Source organism: Oncorhynchus keta, unplaced genomic scaffold (genome assembly GCF_023373465.1).
Source record: "Oncorhynchus keta strain PuntledgeMale-10-30-2019 unplaced genomic scaffold, Oket_V2 Un_contig_2440_pilon_pilon, whole genome shotgun sequence".
Classification (NCBI taxonomy): Eukaryota; Metazoa; Chordata; class Actinopteri; order Salmoniformes; family Salmonidae; genus Oncorhynchus; species Oncorhynchus keta.
Genome location: NW_026283886.1, coordinates 535,830 through 556,422, shown reverse-complemented (window position 1 = coordinate 556,422; position 20,593 = coordinate 535,830). Strand labels below are relative to the sequence as shown.

At 39.7% G+C, this 20,593-nt stretch overlaps 2 protein-coding genes across 2 annotated transcripts; both read right to left on the bottom strand.

The window, feature by feature from the left end:
* Window positions 1-3,590: 3,590 nt before the first annotated feature.
* Window positions 3,591-11,690, bottom strand: LOC118392551 (4-galactosyl-N-acetylglucosaminide 3-alpha-L-fucosyltransferase 9-like). The gene is made up of 2 exons (XM_035784611.2): window positions 11,544-11,690; window positions 3,591-7,092 (listed from the first exon to the last, which is right to left on the bottom strand). The coding sequence occupies exon 2, from the start codon at window positions 7,081-7,083 to the stop codon at window positions 5,935-5,937; it is 1,149 nt and encodes a 382-aa protein (XP_035640504.2). The 5' UTR covers window positions 7,084-7,092; window positions 11,544-11,690; the 3' UTR covers window positions 3,591-5,934.
* A 3,825-nt stretch (window positions 11,691-15,515) lies between these two features.
* LOC118392607 (4-galactosyl-N-acetylglucosaminide 3-alpha-L-fucosyltransferase 9-like) lies at window positions 15,516-18,240 on the bottom strand. The gene has a single exon (XM_052505633.1). It carries the CDS (start codon window positions 17,848-17,850, stop codon window positions 17,191-17,193), a length of 660 nt encoding a protein of 219 aa, XP_052361593.1. The 5' UTR covers window positions 17,851-18,240; the 3' UTR covers window positions 15,516-17,190.
* Between the last annotated feature and the right edge of the window lie 2,353 nt (window positions 18,241-20,593).

Here is a 20,593-nt window from a genome sequence, read left to right as displayed (position 1 = left end):
GTGACCAGCAGAAAAACGACAATGGCCCAATCTCCTATATGGACATTAGTGAATGAGGGCATATTCTGAACTGATCTGATGTGGCTCCTGTGAGGCTGTCAACATTCATTTTGTAAACTTGATTTTCAAATCCACTAAATACTTTAAAAAAAAATGTTTTATTGTATTTACCCTATTTTTTTGCAGGCATTTTCTCACCTCCATTCCAATTCTAACAATAGAGAACAGTGTCATCATGTTAATAGTCAGCATTTTACGTATGTAGACAGCATTTTACATTACGTATGTGGACGCATTTTAAATTAAATTATGTATGTGGACAGCATTTTACATTACGTATGTGGACGCATTTTACATTAAATTATGTATGTGGACAGCATTTTACATTACGTATGTGGACGCATTTTACATTAAATTATGTATGTGGACAGCATTTTACATTACGTATGTGGACGCATTTTACATTACATGATGTATGTGGACATCATTTTACATTACATGATGTTTGTGGACACATTTCACATTACATTATGTATGTGGACACATTTAACATTATGTATGTGGACACATTTAACATTACGTATGTGGACACATTTAACATTACATATGTGGACACATTTAACATTACGTATGTGGACACATTTAACATTACATATGTGGACACATTTAACATTACGTATGTGGACACATTTAACATTACATATGTGGACACATTTAACATTACGTATGTGGACACATTTAACATTACATATGTGGACACATTTAACATTACGTATGTGGACACATTTAACATTATGTATGTGGACACATTTAACATGACATATGTGGACACATTTAACATTACGTATGTGGACACATTTAACATTACGTATGTGGACACATTTAACATTACGTATGTGGACACATTTAACATTACATATGTGGACACATTTAACATTACGTATGTGGACACATTTAACATTATGTATGTGGACACATTTAACATTACGTATGTGGACACGTTTAACATTACATTATGTATGTGGACAGCATTTTACATTACATTATGTATGTGGACACATTTAACATGACATATGTGGACACATTTAACATTACGTATGTGGACACATTTAACATTACGTATGTGGACACATTTAACATTACATATGTGGACATGTTTAACATTACATATGTGGACACATTTACCATTACATATGTGGACACGTTTAACATTACATTATGTATGTGGACAGCATTTTACATTACATTATGTATGTGGACACATTTAACATTACATATGTGGACACATTTAACATTACGTATGTGGACACATTTAACATTACGTATGTGGACACATTTAACATTACATATGTGGACACATTTAACATTACATATGTGGACACGTTTAACATTACATATGTGGACACGTTTAACATTACATATGTGGACACATTTAACATTACGTATGTGGACACATTTAACATTACATATGTGGACACATTTAACATTACGTATGTTCAACCTTCCCAAGTTCTCTCACGTCACCCCACTCCTCCGCTCTCTCCACTGGCTTCCAGTTGAAGCTCGCATCCGCTACAAGACCATGGTGCTTGCCTACGGAGCTGTGAGGGGAACGGCACCTCAGTACCTCCAGGCTCTGATCAGGCCCTACACCCAAACAAGGGCACTGCGTTCATCCACCTCTGGCCTGCTCGCCTCCCTACTACTGAGGAAGTACAGTTCCCGCTCAGCCCAGTCAAAACTGTTCGCTGCTCTGGCTCCCCAATCGTGGAACACACTCCCTCACGACGCCAGGACAGCGGAGTCAATCACCACCTTCCGGAGACACCTGAAACCCCACCTCTTTAAGGAATACCTAGGATAGGATAAAGTAATCCTTCTCACCCCCCTTAAAAGATTTAGATGCACTATTGTAAAGTGGCTGTTCCACTGGATGTCATAAGGTGAATGCACCAATTTGTAAGTCGCTCTGGATAAGAGCGTCTGCTAAATGACTTAAATGTAAATGTATGTGGACACATTTAACATTACATATGTGGACACATTTAACATTACGTATGTGGACACATTTAACATTACGTATGTGGACACATTTAACATTACATTATGTATGTGGACAGCATTTTACATTACATTATGTATGTGGACACATTTGTTACTGGATTCTTCCGTTGAAGGAGAGGCGGACCAATACGCAGCGTGGTTGAAGTTCATGTTTTTTTAATAAGAAAAACTATACATGAACAAACTACAAAACAATAAATGTGAAAACCCGAAACCAGTCCCGTGTGGTACAAACACTGACACAGGAGACAATCACCCACAAAACCCAACACAAAACAGGCTACCTAAATATGGCTCCCAATCAGAAACAATGACTAACACCTGCCTCTGATTGAGAACCATATCAGGCCCAAACACAGAAACAGACAAACAAGACATCCAACATAGAATGCCCACTCAGATCACACCCTGACCAAACAAAACATAGAAACATACAAAGCAAACTATGGTCAGGGTGTGACAACATTTTACATTACATGAGCATGTTGAGAGCTTGGTGTCCACATCACCAACAAACTATCATTGTCCAAACACACCAAGACAGTCATGAAGAGGGCACAACAATGTGTTTTCCCCCTCAAGAGACTGAAAAGATTTGGCATGGGTCTTCAGATCAGCTGCAACATCGAGAGCATCCTGAACGGTTGCATCACCTCCTGGTAAGGCAACTGATCGACCTCCGACCATAAGACACTACAGAGGGTAGTGCGTACGGCCCAGTACATGACTGGGGCCAAGCTTCCTGCCATCCAGGACCTCTATACCAGGCGTGTCAGAGGAAGGTCCTAAAAAGACTCCAGCCACCGCAGTCATAGACTGTTCTCTCTGCTACCGCACGGCAAGCGGTAAGTCTAGGTCCAAAAGGCCTCTTAAGAGCTTCTACCCCCAAGCCATAAGACTCCCGAACAGCTAATTAAATGGCTACCTGTACTATTTGACCCCACCCCCACCCCATTTTTAAGCTGCTGCTGCTACTCTCTGTTTATTATCTATGTATAGTCACTACCTCTACCTACATGTACATATTACCTCAATTACCTCAACTAACCTGTGCTCCCGCACATTGACTCTGTACCGGGACCCCCTATATTTAGGCTCATTTCTGTTATTTTATTGATGCTCTTTAATTATTGATTATTTTTCTATTTTCTTATCTTTTTTAATGTTATATTTTAATGTTTACATTTTTTACTTCAGTTTATGTTAGTAAATACTTTCTTAACACTTATTTTTCTTAACTGCATTGTTGGTTAAGGGCTTGTAATTAAGCATTTCACTGCAAGTTCTACTACACCTGTTGTATTCGGCGCATGTGACAAATACAATTTTGTCAAATAAATAAAATTGATTTGACATTACATTACATTATTTGCTAACAAGTTATATTTTTCCAAACACTATTTGCTCAGAAACACCTTCAGCATTGTTTCATGGTAATACCACATTCTTTTGTGCAAGAGGGTTAACAATACAAGAACACTATGGTAACAGAGTTCCTCTTTTCCATCCATCATTCTCAAACCCTGTTCAGTGTATTGTCAGTTTATTACCCTGAAACAATAACAGCATTACTGGAATCAGCAGATATCTGGGCAAATAATGATTTAAATGTGAGTAACTATAACTTGTTACCTTTTCTGTCATGACAAGACATTAGTGTGATAGACATTTACATTATATTTCACATTTGTAATCACAGTATATTCTGTCCAAACAACAAAACAACTATGCAAACAGTGTGCAAAAACAGAACATTCAACAGTCAGGTTTGGAGGTGCGAAGGTTGAAAATCAAGGCACTGGAGTGATGAACCACCTTTGCTGTCTCTGCCTGGCCGGCTCCCCTCTCTCCACTGGGATTCTCTTCCTCTGACCCTATTGCGGGGACTGAGTCACTGACTTGCTTGAGCTCTCCCATCCTTCCTGTACTCTTTGTGGGCTATACTTGGCCTTGTCTCAGGGTAGTAAGTTAGTTATCCCTATGTTGGTGTGGGGGTTGTGTTTTGGAAAAGTGGGTGTGGTTTGCCCTGTCCAGGGGTAAATTTGGAAAGGGTCCAGTGTCTTCAGAAAGTATTCATACCCCTTGACGTATATATATATATATATATATATATATTTATTTATTTATTTATTTATTTATTTATTTTAAACAAAAATAGTGTTACAGCTGAAGTTCAAAATTGATTAAATATATTTTTTCCATCAATCTACAAAAAATACCCTATAATGACAAATATATTATTTTTGAATTGAATTTGAATTTGAATTTGGCAGCGATATACAGCTGTGTGACTTTCTGGGTAGGTCTCTAAAGCAATGTTCACATTGGTGGTATGAAGTGTCCCAAATCATATTTATTTGCATATCCGATTTGAATCTGTTATTTTTCCCGCAGTCTGAACAGCCTTCGTAGGTGGTTTGAAGTCAGATATCTGAGCAGCTAACCGATCGCTGCAGCTGTACATAGTCCATCTGTAAATAGCCCAGCCAATATACCTATCTCATCCCCATATTGTTTTTATTTACTTTCTGCTCTTTTGCACACCAGTACCTCTACTTGCACATCATCATCTGCTCATTTATCACTCCAGTGTTAATCTGCTAAATTGTAATTACTTCGCTACTATGGCCTATTTATTGCCTTGCCTCCTCGCCATTTGCACACACTGTATATAGAGTTTCTTTTTTTCTATTGTATTATTGACTGTAAGCTTGTTTATTCCATGTGTAACTCTGTGTTGTTGTTTGTGTCGCACTGCTTTGCTTTATCTTGGCCAGGTCGCAGTTGTAAATGAGAACTTGTTCTCAACTAGCTTACCTGGTTAAATAAAGGTGAAATATATATATTTTTTAATAAAAGATACAAATCGGATTCCTGGCCATGTGACTTGTGATTTATATGCCCTCAAGTGCTTTTTAGACTGTTATTTGGCGTATCTTGTTGCTTGCTAGCTACTCAGTTGACAGTTTGACAAGTTGCATCATCTTATCCTTTGAGGCTTTAAAAGTGTTCTTCCACTCTGATTTTAAACATTTAAAGCAGCTGGGAAACATCCATGGCAGGCATTGTTGTCACTTTAGCTTGCTATGCAAATTCTGAGTGAAAGGAAGCACTACTACCAATCAGCCTACACTACTGCTCTCACACACACACCTGTCATTACTATGACAACTAGCATAGCCTTATCAGCAAATGACTGCTGTCTGAACACGCATAGATCTGATTTGGTCACTTGTAACTTGCTGTTTGGACAGTCAGTATTCCATTACAGATTCGAGCATTAAGGCCTGCATTGTGAACAAGGCTTAAGAGCTTTCCACACCTGGATTGTGCAACATTTGCCATTTATTATTTTAAATATTCTTCAAGCTCTGTCAAATTGGTTGTTGATTATTGCTAGACAACCATTTCCAGGGCTTGCCATAGATTTTCAAGTAGATTTAAGTAAAAAATGTAGCTCGGTCACTCAGGAACATTCACTGTTTTCTTGGTAATCTATATCCATTGCTAAGCAACTCCAATGGATATAGATTTGGTTTTGTGTTTTAAGTCAGTTTTTCCCGACCCTGGTCCCCGAGTACCCCCAACAGTACACATTTTTATTGTAACCCTGGACAAGCACACCTGATTCAAATTGTCAACTAATCATCAAGCCCTCAATGAGTTGAATGAGGTGTGTTTGTCCAGTGCTCCAATGAAAATGTGTACTGCTGGGGGTACTTGAGAACCAGGGTTGGGAAACACCTGGTTGTGCTGCTGATCCAGCTTCTGCTGTTTGCCTGCAGCTATGGAACCCTGACCCGTTCACGCTTCACAGATTGGTGCTTATGGGTCCTTTTAAATGGAAATGTCTCACTACAAATGTGTCACTTAGCCCCAAAACCATTTATTTAGATTATGAAAAGTTTTGTATCCTTTATTTCTTCTAATGTAATCACATGAGCGACAGGCGTGTTCAAGTCCAAACCACCATCCCTGGACTTTAAAGTTCTTTCGCCAGGTGAAGTACCGCATGTATTCTTCCTCGTTCTGGTCGAGAAAGAGAAGCTTCTTTGCCAGCTCCTCTGTAGAGGAGAAATCATCCACATGGATGAAAGAGTCCCTTGGGATAAATTGCTCGTAGTTGTCCCTGGATGGACCTAGAACAACGGGCACTGCTCCCAACTTCATAGCGTTGAACAGCTTCTCTGTAGCATAGTCTTTGTAGATGGAGTTTTCAAATGCCAGGTAGAATTTACAGCTGGACAGCGTCTTTGAGTAGACTTCGTTTTCTAGGTATCTACTAAAATGTCTCCCATAGGCCTCTACTTTGACATGCCTACTGAGCTCGTTGAACACCTGTACCCTCTTGTAGTTTGGGTTCCAGTTGCTCACTACCCAGCAGACTAATTTGTCCTTCTTGGGCAGCTCAAAGATGTTATCCTCACTGGTTACCTCGACAAGCGACCCATATGGAACCTTGATATCAGAATCCAGTCGATAACTGGCAGTCAAATTGAACAAGTGGTCAACACCAGGGATCCTGTTTGTGTTAGCCGGTGATTCTGCATTCCACCACACCCATTTCTGGAACCATGGACGTTGCTCTCGGGGCATGTTCTTCAGGTCTCCATGGATGTCTCTATGGTGGAATATGACACCGTGCGCCTTGCTGTAAAGGTTTTTATCCACTGTTAGGTGACAGCCTTTGATGTTAAAGTAGACACAAGAGTCTATGTCAAAGGCCTGACCAAATGGCCACATCCAGATCAAAATGATAGTGTCTGTGTCTCCGTCATCATCGGCCTGAATGGCTGTCTGGGCATGGTGTGTTTTTTGCCCTGTGTTGTTCCCTGCCATACTTACTTGAGGGCAAGGAGAACAACCAGCCTTCCCCTCGTGGGATGCCTGGTCAGTAGGGCATGAAAGGAACTTGATCTGGGGTTTGTAGTAAATTAAGAATATTCCCACGAAGCATGCCATGAAAAAACAGCCAATCAGAACAGGCCGTAGAACCCCCTGAGAAACCGGAGTGGACATAGCTTGACCCTTTGAAAGAGAAAAGAGACCAATCAAAACCACTCTAGAATATCAACAATAACTAAAAGTATTTATGGATGTGAAATACATTATAATAATGGTAGTGATTGGTTATAGCTGAAAAAGTAGTTAGATAGAAAGATTGCTTGAATGTATTATATAGCCTGAGCATGTGAAAGTTGGGTTGGTGTGTCTATATAGTTTTTAAAAAGTCACATTTGAAATGTCTTCCATTGTGTTGTTATAGATAGTTGGCATTAAATCAAGAAATCTTTATGCAAATGTATGCTAATTCATATTGTTAAGGTTAAAATTGTAAAGGTTATAGACAGTTTGAAGTTAGGATAGCCTGATGTAGCATCTAGAATTTTAAATGTTTTACCATTGAAGTTTATGGCCATTTTAATGCATTGCGTTTTATGCAAATATGGCTGTAGTACAAAAAGTATAAATAGTATCAAAAATATCTTCAAGTAACCTGCTGACAGGGAGTCTGCGTATTCCAAAGATGAGTTAGTGTTGATAGCTCAAGCGGTTTAACACTAGGAGAGCCAATAGCGTCATGTTGACTCAAAACAGAAGCCTTTTTAATGTCCCCCCATCCTTAACTTTTCCTAAATTAATCTTTTTAACAAACTGTCGTTGTCAGAATCTTAATGTGACAAAAATAATTTGTGTTATAAATGAATATATTTAATATATCCTATAATATTAATCACTGCAGGTCATTCCTTGGCATTCAGCCTGTGCAGCTGATGATGGCCCCCACTCCCACTCTCTGGGCTTGAGGGTGTCAGGTGCCCATCATTTCGTACACCTGTTACCATCATTACGCACTTCATGGGACTCACCTGGACTCTATTACCTTATTGATTGCTTCCCCTATATCTGTCACTTCCTCCTTTTCTTCACCATGTCTGCATTAATGTTGTTTTGTTCCCCGTCCAGACATTGTTTTTTTCCCATGTCCGTTTATCCATTATATCTTCACTCCCTGTACTTGCTTCTTGTCTCCCAGCGTCTGTCCTCACACTAAACTATGTATATCAAAATTAGTTTCCCACATATATAATAAAGACAAGATTAAATTGACAATAGTCTGATGAGTGAGAATATTATCAATTGTTAAATTGTATATGACAAATCCAATGAACAGCTGCAGCTTTGAATTGACACAGAGGCAGGTAAAAGATGGGCCAAAAAGTTACTTTTTCAAATTCTCCTACAAATCACAAGCAGGTAAAATGTTTTGATGTCTATATAGTATCAGAAAGAGCAGATTATGCAGTTCCAAATCATGTATCCTTGCCACACAACTCTTAAAAATGACATTTTGAGATACTATATATTTGAAGATATAACTTTTTAGCAAATTTAAAGGGAAAGAGGGATACCTAGAACGGAATGACTCAACCAAAATGCGTCTTCTGCATTTAACTCAACAACTCTGAATAACAGTGATCCCATCCATGCCTCTCCACGTGAACTCAACACTCAAAGAACAGTAATATATTTAAATAGAAAATATGCCATTCTGTTCTTTTGAAATGCTTTCCCTTAAATTCATGATGCTCCTTAAGATCTGTCTTTAACAAATTAATTATCTTTGTGACAGTGTTTATTTGAAATCAATTAACACTTGAATTGTGGGGTTTTAGTGCTTTTTCATTTGTTCATATAGCCTGCAGCTACAAACAAATTAACATGCTATGGTGTTCTTTCATATACATTTTCTTTCATATTCTAATGTTACCTAAGACCTCCATAAACTCAATAAAATGATAGGATATATTAAATGTATTCATTAGACTGTTATAATGTTGGCTTTCAAAGGATGGCCGAAGGGGGGTCCAAGGATCCCAGGATTTTCTAGCGTTAAGTGCTAGAGCTGGTGACATATTAATTCATTTCAGCAAGCACATTAACTATTTATATGACAATACACCAGGGAACAAAGAATGTAAAATGCATCACTAGTGAAACTAAGGCGTCGTTCAGTGCTGTTGATAAATTCAGCATTCATGAGGACAGTCGGGACTATCCTGTATGACGATGTATACAGTATGTACAGAAAACAGTGTACACCAGGGATGGACAACTACAGTCCTCAGGAGCCTGATGATTGGAGGCACACTCTAATCTACATGGAATCGTTTGAAGAAGGTCATACCAAGGATCATTTAGAATTAGATTTAGAAGACCTCTTCAAGTTAAAAAAAAAATATATATAAAAAAAAATATTTTCGTAATTGTATTTTGCCTTACCACTATTAGCCTAAACAAACGCGTTGAATAACAGATTCACTATGTGGAAGAGAGACTCCCCCCAAAAAACAAAAGTGTTCAGAAGTATCTGAGCGATATAAGAAAGATTGGAAACATATTTCTTTCATTTACATGTATTGAACCCTTTTTTGTTGGAACGAAACAGTCTCCATATACAGTGTCTTCGGAAATGATTCAGACCCCTTGACCTTTCCCACATTTTGTTACATTACGGCCTTATTCTAAAATTGATTAAAACATTTATCAATCTACACACAATATCCCATAATGACAAACCAAAAACAGCTTTTTAGAAATTGTTGCTAATTTATTTGAAAAAACAACTGAAAAATCACATTTACATAAGTACCCTTTACATCAGTACTTTTTTGAAGCACCTTTGGCAGCGATTACAGCATTGAGTCTTCTGGTGTATGACGCTACAAGCTTGGCACACCTGTATCTGGGGAGTGTCTCCCATTCTTCTCTGAAGATCCTTTCAAGTTCTGTCAGGTTGGATGGGGAACATTGCTGCACAGCTATTTTCAGGTCTCTCCAGAGATGTTAGATCGGGTTCCTGAGTGCTCTAGAGCAGGTTTTCTTCAAGGATCTCTCTATACTTTGCACTGTTAATCTTTCCCTCGATCCCGACAAGTCTCCCAGTCCCTGCCGCTGAAAAAACATCCCCACAGCATGATGTTGCCACCGCCATGCTTCACCGTAGGGGTGGTGCCAGGTTTCCTCCAGACGTGACGCTTGGCATTCAGGCCAAAGAGTTCAATCTTGTTTTCATCAGACCAGAGAATCTTGTTTCTCATGGTCTGAGAGTCTTTAGGTACCTTTTGGCAAATTCCAAGCGGGCTGTCATGTGCATTTTACTGAGGAGGAGCTTCCATCTGGCCACTCTACTGTAAAGGCCTGATTGGTGGATTGCTGCAGAGATGGTTGTCCTTCAGGAAGGTTCTCCCATCTCCACAGAGGAATTCTAGAGCGCTGTCAGGGTGACCATCAGGTTATTGGTCACCTCCCTTGATTGTTCAGTTTGGCCGGGCGGCCAGCTCTAGGAAAAGTCTTGGTGTTTCCAAATATTTTCAATTTAAGAATAATGGAGGCCACTGTGTTCTTGGGGACCTTCATGCTGCAGAAATGTTTTGGTTCCTTTTCCTCAGATCTGTGCCTCGACACACTCCTGTGTCGGAGTTCTACGGACAGTTCCTTCAACCTCATGGCTTGGTTTTTGCTCTGACATGCACTGCCAACTGTGGGACATTATATAGACCGATGTGTGCCTTTCCATGTCCAATCAATTTAATTTACCACAGGTGAACTCCAATGAAGTTGTAGTGTAATGTGTACACTGGGAGTCAGGGACCAAGTGCAGGGAGTGCAAAGGTAATAGTAAATAGTACAAAACAAAAAACACGAAAAGCGCACAGACACGAAACAGATTCAATAACACCTGAGGAAAGAACCAAAGGAAGTGACCGATATAGTGAAGTTAATCAGGAAGGTGATGGAGTCCAGGCGAGTCTCATGAGGCGCAGGTGCGGGAAATGATGGTGACAGGTGTGCGTAATAATGTGTAAACTGGCGACAACGAGCGCCAGAGAAGAGCAGCAGGAGTAGACGTGACAGTACCCCCTCCCTGACGCGCAGCTCTTGCCGCAGGACACCGACCAGAGGGATGATCCTGAGGACCAGGAGCGGGACGATCGCTTCTGCTGAGCCACAGAAACTTGCAGAGCTAGCTGAGTCACAGGAACAAGTCAAACCAGCTAAGGCACTTTGAGCGATACGTCTCAAACAATGACTAACAATCCCTTGGACAAGACCAACCTGTACAACCATGTTTTCACATAAAACTCATATCAAAGTCTAAAATCATACCAATCATTAACAAGAACCCATGCCTCATTAACTTCCTTTTCCTAAGCCTTGTCACAAAAAGATCTCTGGTCACTTATTATACTATATAATAATATGGCAAAGTCGTCTTTAATCAACAGATACTAAAATAAAAAAAACAAATTAGCATAACAAATAGTTTATCAATGTGAAGTACTAGATTCCGTATGATTTTTGATTACCCACAATGCTCTTATTTAGAGTAACAGTTATACATAACCAGTCAAAACATTGTCATTACTTCTAATATAATGAATAGTTCCTCCTCAGAGCCAAGTTCTCAAACTTACCTTGGTATCCACAATGCCAGGAGAAGATGAAGTATTGTATCACACTGTCTACGTATACCATCCAGGTGTAGAGATCAGTGAGTGACTGAGTGACGCAGCAAAACGCCTTGTGCCGAGCTAATCTCAGAGACAGGCAGGTTAGGTAAAAAGGTGTGGCTGGTATTTATGTTTCCTCTTCACCTGGTTGTCTGATGCAGGCAGGAAGTTTATCAAAGTATGAGTCTACTTTTATCATAGTTATTTAGACCTAACTCCACATTCAAAAAAGTGAACTTTGAGCATAGTTTATTCTCTCTAATGATTTCTAATCATGTTTTATTATTGTTGAAAGCTGTCAGAGACTATGTATATAATACAAGAGGGAGCAGTTAAATGGTTGGTCCACACCCCCTCGACAATGAGTAGCCTACAGTACGTAGTGTTTGCATCAACACCATCAACAGGTCATTTTACCTGACAAATAGAGCCCTCGACAGTTTTGTGCCAGCATCCATACAACTTTAACTTCTTTGGTTTTGTACAATATCTTTCATGTAGTGTGTGAATTCTACTATTTGTTGTACTGTAAATTATTACCCTGTTGTATTCCAAGTTCATTGTTTTGAGTTGTATATCATTTCTATGCCAGTTGTATGGACATATCGAAGTAACTTTCTAGTTCACTTTCCATTTGAAGAACAACCTATGCTAATTTTACATTGGATTGTGAACCTGACAAAAGCTGGACACACCATCAACACCAAGGTCATACCCCTATGCTTAAAACTGGTTTGATGAGATCTTAACCTGATGTAACTAGAATAAGAAAAGTATTTTATTATTTTTATTCCCAAGTGACCTTACCTGTTTCAATTTGTCTGACTCATCCATGGTTATGCCCACTAAGAGAACCTGATTTTAGAAGATCAAAAATACAAAACAATACATGATAAGAATGAAGTATTTTAAATAACTAAATATATATATATATATATATATATATTGAGATTATGTGTAACAAAAGAGCATTCCCACTGAGCACACTGTTTAAATCAACATTGTTTCTACATAATTTCAATGATGTTGGTTCAACGTGGAATAGATGTTGAATTGACCTGTGCTCAGTGGGTTAGTCTCTTATTCTCTGTTATAAAACCAACACTGAAACTGAACATAACACCACCACCTCTACTGTAATTTACTACGTTTGATAGACAAATTATATTCAATATTGATTTATCACCACAATGAAATTAGTAATTTTCTCTTCCTTAAAAAAACTTGAGTTCTTCAAATGACATGACAATGAGTGAGTGGTGAGGGAATGCGTGTTGGACAGTAGGTCGATAAGCAGTAGGTCAACACATGTCTCCCCCCACTTTGGTAACATTCTGCTTCTGGTTTAGTCTAGTAGGAACCATGTACGTTTGTGGGCTTGACTAGTCTAGCAATGCTGTTACAGGAACTATGTAGATGTGGTCAAGTGAATCATGTCTCATCACTGAAAGCAAAGGGATTCGTGGACCTGTATTCAATATTTCATTCTCCGATATGGGCAGTGGAGTGCATATTCTGAACTGTTCAAGCAGGTGGAAGAGGTGTGGCTGCTGTGAGGTGGTCAACATTAATACAAATATCCACAAATCTTTAAACAACATTTCAAATTCATTGCATTCTCACATCAATTTCAATTCTCTCAAAAAATACAAAAACAGTATGATGTTCAGGAACAGCACTTGTACATTACGTGATGTTAATATGGGTCGTATTTTACATTACATGACGTTAATGTGGGTAACATTTTACATTACATTATGTTAATGTGGGTAACATTTAATACGTTTTGGTAACGAGTCATATTACACGTTCCCCCCTCTTTTCTCTGTCATGTATTTATTATTTTATTTTACCTTTATTTAACTCTGCAAGACAGTTAAGAGCAAATTCTTATTTTCAATGACAGCCTAGGAACAGTGGGTTAACTGCCTTGTTCAGGGGCAGAACGACAGATTTTTACCTTGTCAATTCGGGGATTCAATCTGGCAATTTTTGGGATTACAAGCACAACGCTCTAACCACAAGGCTACCTGCCGCCCCAGATGCTCCTTTCAATAAATATTGAGGGTCTTATTTTGGTGACATGATGATCGAAGCTTGGCTGTCATTTGCCAAATAAAATTATTCTCAAATTTTGGTCCATAATAATCTCATCATGTAGTAGACTGTCTACAAACTGTTGACTAGAGTGCACCTGCCAATATCAGAGTGGACACTATTGTTAAACCTACGGACCATTTTTGTGACAAAACCATCAGTTGGCCTAGAGTTGAAAATAGAAATGGAAACCTGTTACGTGAATTAAATTCCTACATGTTTTAATACCCAATGTTTAATACCAGTCTCAAAACCAATCTGTAGCGTATATTCTCCAGAGTACTGAACATGAAACAATTTACAACAGGTTATAAACTGAAAATGACGTCATTAGTTTTCGAACTGTCCCGTCTCTTCTCCACCCGGTACAATGGCAGTATAGTTCTCCCACCACTTTAGATCATTTATGACCGAGCCAAGGTTTTCCTGTGTAGATAAGCATTCTAGCCAGTCTGACGATAAGTTCATTCATTTCTACCAAGGAAAGTCATTGTTCTAATTCTTGATTATATTTACACACATTATATTCAGTACTAGGATTAAAAGAAAATTCATACATCTATACAGTAACATAATAGTATTCTGATTAGTTAGTCCTGATTGAAATGTATACATAATTAGTCATTATTGATAAAAAATCCCTTAACTTTTATTTTTTATTCGGTATATGGGAATTTAACAGCTAAAGTTATTTGTATGTGCGCTAAGTATTTACACGCAGACTTTTATCTGCAACATGTCAATTTGATGGAAACAACCCTGATGGGAAAATGCCTTTATTGTATTTATGCAGATTTTAGAATATTGGCATGGAAAACTGTCAATTGGTTGGAAACCTAGCTATAGAAACCCCAAATCAGTGGTCACCAACCTTTTCTGAGTCAAGATCACTTTCGCAGTCAAAAAGCAAGCAGATTTACTACTCAGATGTTTTTTTTAACATGACTTAAACAATGTAACATTAACCTAATAAAAACAGTTCTGTAGGAATGATGTTTTGGGCAGTAGGCCTAATGCATTATCACAGCATATTGGCTATATGTCTGGCCTGTCAATATTGTATTTCTCAGAACAATAGATCAGCCGAATATGAAAGTCAAGGGTAAAAAAAACAAAAAACATTATTACATCTGGCTGAGGCTAATGCCACGCAAGCACTTGATCGCCACACACACACACACACACACACACACACACACACACACACACACACACACACACACACACACACACACACACACACACACACACACACACACACACACACACACAGGTTGTTACACATGTAAATAGGGCCACGCATGCATAGAAACACACACAGTTGGCCTTGTGGTGTTGAATATTGTCCTGGATGTCTTTTGTTCTGCATTGTTGCCTTGTTTTTCTTTGTTTTTGTCTTTGTATTCGTCTTTTTGTTGGTCGTTGGCACATCGGTGGGTGGTTGTTTGAATTTGAAAACAATATAGATCAGTTGGTGTAGCACTGAGACACTGAGGACCTTGCATTGAAATAATTAGCTTTTTATTTTACTTATGGTACCTGCATCTGATGGTCATGGTGCTTTCAAGACAACTGGGAACTGGGGGGAAAAAACTAGGTCAAATCATGACGTCAGTGATCTTCAGGTTGGAAAGTCGGAGCTCTAGAAAGATACCCGAGGATTCCGAGTTAGGTGACCATTCAAAATTATTTTCCCTAGTGGGGTCGAGTTCCCAGTTGTCTTGAACTCACTGAAGTGGGGAATTTCCAGGTGTTTTGAACAAGGCATTGTCTCAGTGAAGGGGAGAGAGCAGCAGAGGGACTGCCTCTCAAGGTTCTTGCTCTCAATGTTAAATTCAATTCAATTAAAGTGCTTTATTGGAATGATAAACATATGTTAACATTGCAAGTGAAGTAGATAAACAAGTGAAATAAACTAAATGTACAGTAAACATTATACTCACAAAGTTCCAAAAGAATAAAGACATTTCAAATCTCATATTATGTCATACAGTATTGTAAAGATGTGCAAATAGTTAAAGTACAAAAGGGTGAGACTGACCAGAGAGGGGACACCGTCTTCCGCCTGATGGCGAAAGTCGAGTCGCACCTTATCTGCCTATGATGCCTCATCTGTTATGCACACATTCATGCTGTTCCTATGACCAGAGAACATGAAATATTCATCGATATTAAAGTTGACACGACGACCTGCTAATCGTAATGCAAATTCAGGGCTATCAAAACACTTGGCTACTCATTCATTTCAGCTGCAGTCAAGTGGAAGTAGGGAGAACCGCATTTTGTGTTTTGTAATAGTGTTGAATACAAACAGTGTTGACAGTGCGGCATAAAAACTTAAACATGAACTAACTCATAAAAACAGCAGGTATTTGCTGTATTCTTTGACAGTCTCTCTGGGGTCATGGTTTTAAAAGTCCTTAATTCCTATTGTATCAAACTGCTGTGGAAGCGTTGTAGGTACTATGATTTGAGCTATCCGATTGGCCAGCACAGTAGCCACACTCGATTTAGCCACAGATCTTCCGGTCCGCCAGGTAGGGGGAGTTTGTTTTCAGACAAATGGTTCACAATGGGAACACTTTGCTTACCCGGTCCACAGGGCTTCTGAATCAAGTGCACCTACCAGCAACAGCCAACACGAATACAAAAAGGAGTGCAAGCCTTTATCGTTGGCTTTTCTACAGAAACTCCCCCCTCATACTCATCTGCAGGTCGAGCATTTGTTCACCTATATCACAGTGTGTATACAAAACAGTAGGAATCTGCTCTTTCCATGACATGGACTGACCAGGTTGAAGCTATGCTCCCCTTTTGTGTGCATCCCAGAAAGAGTGGCTGTTGCATTGAATTTTAAGACCCTGTAATATTAAATGAAGTGTCCATTTAATATAGACCACAGAATTCAATAACAGATTTTTTTATATGAATAAAGATTTATCGTGCTAAAATATCCCTCCGTGCACTCTCTGATTTCTAGAAAGATTTGAACCCGCTTAACCCCAACATTTCTCCAAGTTTTCCCCATCATTTTCAAAGCATTAGTCATTTTGTTGCATTGACAGTCATTTCTGAAGTTACATTTGTGATTCAGTTCTCTAATTTTAAACCTCTACCTTATAATGTGAACTGAACTCTCATTTTCATATGGTGAAAAACCATTCCTTATCAAATATTTTTCTTTAAAAAAAAAGAAGCTTTGAACATTAACAGTCAAATCAGTGTAAAAGCAGGTGAACTGATTCTACTCTTCTTGGAAATGTACTAGTGTTTTGTGGTGAAAAACTGAGTATTATTATTATTTTTTTACCAAGTTACACTTCTCAAGAAAGTACCAAATTGGTGGAACGACCCTAAACCATTCCACCCCTTTTCGTCCAGCATACAATACTCACAGCCACACAGCCACACAGCACACAGCCACATTGTCGACCACGACAAATGGGTCACTTAATCTAAATAAATGGATTTGGGGCTATGAAAAGTTTTGTATCCTTTATTTCTTCGAATGTAATCACGAGCGACAGGTGTGCTCAAGTCCAAAATACCCTTGTTGAACTTCAAAGTTCTTTCGCCAGGTGAAGTACCGCATATATTCTTCCTTGTTCTGGTCGTGAAAGAGAAGCTTCTTTGCCAGCTCCTCTGTAGAGGAGAAATCATCCACATGGATGAAAGAGTCCCTTGGGATAAATTGCTCGTAGTTGTCCCTGGATGGACCTAGAACAACAGGCACTGCTCCCAACTTCATAGCGTTGAACAGCTTCTCTGTAGCATAGTCTTTGTAGATGGAGTTTTCAAATGCCAGGTAGAATTTACAGCTGGATAGCGTCTTTGAGTAGACTTCGTTTTCTAGGTATCTACTAAAATGTCTCCCAAAGGCCTCTACTTTGACATGCCTACTGAGCTCGTTGAACACCTGTACCCTCTTGTAGTTTGGGTTCCAGTTGCTCACTACCCAGCAGACTAATTTGTCCTTCTTGGGCATCTCAAAGATGTTATCCTCACTGGTTACCTCGACAAGCGACCCATATGGAACCTTGATATCAGAATCCAGTCGATAACTGGCAGTCAAATTGAACAAGTGGTCAACACCAGGGATCCTGTTTGTGTTAGCCGGTGATTCTGCATTCCACCACACCCATTTCTGGAACCATGGACGTTGCTCTCGGGGCATGTTTTTCAGGTCTCCATGGATGTCTCTATGGTGGAATATGACACCGTGCACCTTGCTGTAAAGGTTTTTTTATCCACTGTTAGGTGACAGACTCTTGTGCCTACTTTAACATCAAAGGCTATGTCAAAGGTGTGATCAAGTGGCCAGATCAAAATGATAGTCATCCTGAATGGTTGTCTGGGCATGGTGTGTTTGATTCACCATCTGGTTCCTTGCCCTACGTACTTGATGGCAAGGAGGACAGCAAGCCTTTCCCAAGTGGGATGCCTGGTCGATAGGGCATGAGAGGAACTTGATCTGGGGTTTGTAGTACATGAAGGATAAGCCCAGTAAGAATGTCATCATCAGAACAGGCCGTAGACCACTCTGGGAAGCCAGAGTGGACATATCTTGACCCTTTGAAAGAGAAAAGAGTCCAATCAAATCCACTCTAGAATATCAACAATAGCCATCTTATAAAATGACAATACACCATGGAATCCAGGGAAGAAAATACACAAGGAATGCAAAACGCATCACTAGTGAAACATACCAACATTCAGTGCTGTTGATTAATTCAGCATTCATGTTGACCATGTGTCAAACTCATTCCACAGAAGATCGAGTGTCTGTAGGTTTTTGCTCCTCCCATGTACTTCATTGATTTATTAAGGTCACTATTTAGTAAGGAATTCCCCTCACCTGGTTGTCTAGGTCTTAATTGAAAGGATAAACCAATAACCCGCAGACACTCGACCCTCCGTGGAAAGAGTTTGACACCCCTGATGTGGACTATCTGGTTGTCATATACGATGACGTACATTACAACCCTCAAACTGTGGACCTCGAAACCAGTTCCGCTGCATTCTTTCATTATTCCCTTCTAGTCAGGGACTGATTTAGACCTGGGACACCAAGTGGGTGCAATTACTTATCAAGTAGAACAGAAAACCAGCAGGCTCTGGACTTCGCAGGGTAAGCGTTGAATACCCCTGTACAGCAAACCATGTGCACAATACGTAGAGCTACGTAAACAGTACTTTGTACATTTGTAGATTGGCCTGAGGGCATTGTTGGGAGTAACTGTGTGTGATAAGTCTGGATTCTTCCAGTTTCTGGTTACATTTTTTGTAAATACTTATAACATTGTCCTCTGTGTATATATTTTCAAATACAAGAAAGGCAATACTTTTCATTTCCCCCCATCTTTTTGAATAAAGTCCACTTATGTTATCCTGTGAATATGGCAAGTATAGGTTCAGCAATATCTCATACAAGGAACAACAAGGTCTTAGACAATACCAAACCATGTTATCACATCAAAATCATATCAAGCATTACTCCTACGGGGACTAAAGAGAATCCACTGGGACAGCTCACAACAACTGCCTGAACAAACAGGACACAAAAAACAAACTGTAATATGGGGCAAGTGTCAACCCCGACCTGCTGCTGCTGCTGTTTCTTCAAGGTTTGTTGGCAGACTACACTCAAAAGGTGCATTGTCTCCACCTACTGTACAGGGTGGTGAGAGAAAAAAATCTAACCTGAGGTGAGGATTTGACCTTTATTTAACCAGGTAGGGCAGTTGAGAAAAAGTTCTCATTTACAACTGTGACCTGGCCAAGATAAAGCAAAGCAGTGTGACAAAAACAACAACAGAGTTACACATAAACGTACAGTCAATAACACAAAAGAAAAGAAAATTTGAAAAATCTATGTACAGTCTGTGCAAATGCAGAAGAGTAGGAAGGTAGGCAATAAATCGGGCATAGAGGTGAAAATAATTACAATGTAGCATTAATACTGGAGTGATAGATGTGCAGATGATGATGTGCAAGTAGAGATACTGGGGTGCAAAGGAGCAAGAGGTTAAGTAATAATATGGGGATGAGGTAGTCAGGTGTGCTATTTACAGATTGGCTTTGTACAGGTACAGTGATCGGTAAGCTGCTCAGACAGCTGATGCTCAAAGTTAGAGAGGGAGATATAAGACTCCAGCTTCAGAGATTTTTACAATTCGTTCCAGTCATTGGCAGCAGAGAGGCAGAGAGGAGGCAGAAAAGGATGTTTGAGGAGAGCAACATAGCTTCCAAGGCTAGCAGCAGTTCAAAGGTAGAGCGTGCCGAGGAAGGGCAAGATCATTTGAGGGGAGCATGGAGGTGAGGAGGCGCATATAGTGATTCTGAAGTTTAGGGAGGAAGGGGAAGTTGGGGCAATGAGTTGACGGCTGTGATAAAAGAGTTGATTGGGGAAGTTGTCCATGCTAAAGTGTTAGGAGACGGGAGCTTGTTGGTGTTCTGTAAGGACATGGCACAGAGGGAGAAAGTATAAGGTGGTGTCAAGCAGCTGGACTCATCAAACAGGGAAACAGTGGATTAAATGGGTGATACCAGGAGTGGGGGGTGATGGCCGAGGGGCATTTATCATGGCAGAGGTGAAAAGGGCAGTAGATAAGGCTGGGTTAACTTCACCTGGGAAAGATGAGGTGTGCCATGCTATGTTGGCCCATCTTTGTGATGAGGCACAGGATAAGGTGTCGGTGTTGTACAACAGAGTGTGGGAGGAGGGGAAACTACCAGGCAGCTGGAAGGAGGCAGTAGTGTAAACAAGTCAGGGAAGGACCCAATGAGGTCAACAAGCTATCGGCCAATAGCTTTAACATCACATGTATGTAAGATTACGGAGAGGCTAACTTTCTTCCTGGAGTGCAGGGGGCTAGTATCGCCACATCAGAGTGTGTTCAGGAAGGGGCCGGGGAACC